The sequence below is a fragment of the Echinops telfairi genome, unplaced genomic scaffold (assembly GCF_000313985.2).
Source record: "Echinops telfairi isolate 266 unplaced genomic scaffold, ASM31398v2 ScPeMD7_655;HRSCAF=1070, whole genome shotgun sequence".
In the NCBI taxonomy this organism is placed as follows: Eukaryota; Metazoa; Chordata; class Mammalia; order Afrosoricida; family Tenrecidae; genus Echinops; species Echinops telfairi.
In genome coordinates this window covers 24085467-24086797 of record NW_022104553.1, presented here as the reverse complement: position 1 = coordinate 24086797, position 1331 = coordinate 24085467, and the positions used below count along the sequence as shown (strand labels likewise).

At 59.0% G+C, this 1331-nt stretch overlaps 1 protein-coding gene across 1 annotated transcript in view; it reads left to right on the top strand.

Annotated features, from left to right (window-relative positions):
* BICRA (BRD4 interacting chromatin remodeling complex associated protein) overlaps positions 1-1331 on the top strand; it is a 20681-nt gene that overhangs the window by 15833 nt on the left and 3517 nt on the right. The window contains exon 6 of the mRNA XM_045292656.1: positions 69-289. Coding sequence (XP_045148591.1) covers positions 69-289 — 221 coding nt within the window. The remainder of the gene's footprint in view (positions 1-68; positions 290-1331) is intronic.

Below are 1331 nucleotides of genomic sequence, written 5' to 3'. Positions count from 1 at the left end.
AGGCCACTGGGTGTGGGTAAGGCAGGCCACACGAAGCAGGGTCTGCCCTCAGCCCCCTCCCCTCCCAGCCTGGACCCTGCCCGAGTGCACTCTGTGTGGGAATGAGTGAGACAGACGGGGGCCCCCGCTGCCCCACGTCTGCCCCAGCTGAAGGGAGAAGGGGGTGGTCAGGACACCCAGGGAAGGAAGGCTTCTTGGCCACAACCCGACTGTCTGTCTCCTCCCAGTACGAGAGCAAGTTGAGCAGCTTGAAGAAACCACTGTCGCTGCAGCCCAGCAAAGAAGCCTGGTGAGTGGGTCCCCACCGCAGGCCCCACCCCGGGCTCCCTCGCGCCAGGCCAGCACCTTCTCAGAGACCAGGAAGGCAGGCCCCTCTCAGAAATGGGCTGGTAATGCTGAACGTTCTGATCCAAGGTGCCTGATCAAAAGGGCAGGGGTGATGAGGAACAGAACCAATTTTTTTCACAGAATCCAGCATTTCTGGAGCCCTGGTGGCTAGATGAACCCCCAGGATTATCACCGTGGGTTTGTCTTTAAACTTTAACCCCTGAAGTCTATAAAGCAGTTACCTTGACTAGTAGGGAGTGGGTGCCCTAAGCCTTGGGCCGCGGGGTCACGATTGCGGGGACAGGAAGGGAAAGGCCAGGAAGAGGACGGGAGCACTGGTGGTGTCACTGCATCGCGCTCACCGGCGGCGTCGGTTTTGCCGGGTGTGTTTTCTGCAACGCATGTCGCAACGGTCCAGTGGTGGCGACATGGGCCTGTGGGGTATCCGCCCCTCTTGCTGAGAGAGGGCCTTTGGTCCCTGTCCTCCTCCCCCTTAGCATGTCAACCAGGCCAGCACACGGGGCCGCGTGTCACTGGACGGACAGGGGCAGGGAGGGACAGGTGAAATAGTAATTAAGCACAGACAGGCATCTGGAGTAGCAGGTACGGGTTTGGGGGACGGGATGGATGGAAAGGGGCATGTTTTTTGGTGTACAAGTGAGTAGGGTGGGGTGTGGGTGCCCTGTCAGGTCACTGGGTGGGTGGGTGAGTGGTTGGACAGATGGGTGTGGGGAGGATGATGGAATGGGTGTGTGGGTGAATGGGTAGGTGGAAGTTGGGGCAGGTAGAGGTCTGGGTGGGTGGAGGTTTGGCTTGATTGGATACATGGAGGGAGGGAGGGAGGGAGGGAGGAATGGCAGGCATCTGGGTGGGTGTGAGTTGGATGTATGTCTGGGTGGGCAGCGGGATGGACACTGCTTGGGTAGATGAATGGATGAGTGTTGGTAAGTGAATGGATAGATGGGGGCTGTTTGGTTATGGACGGAAGGGGTTTGGATGAATGG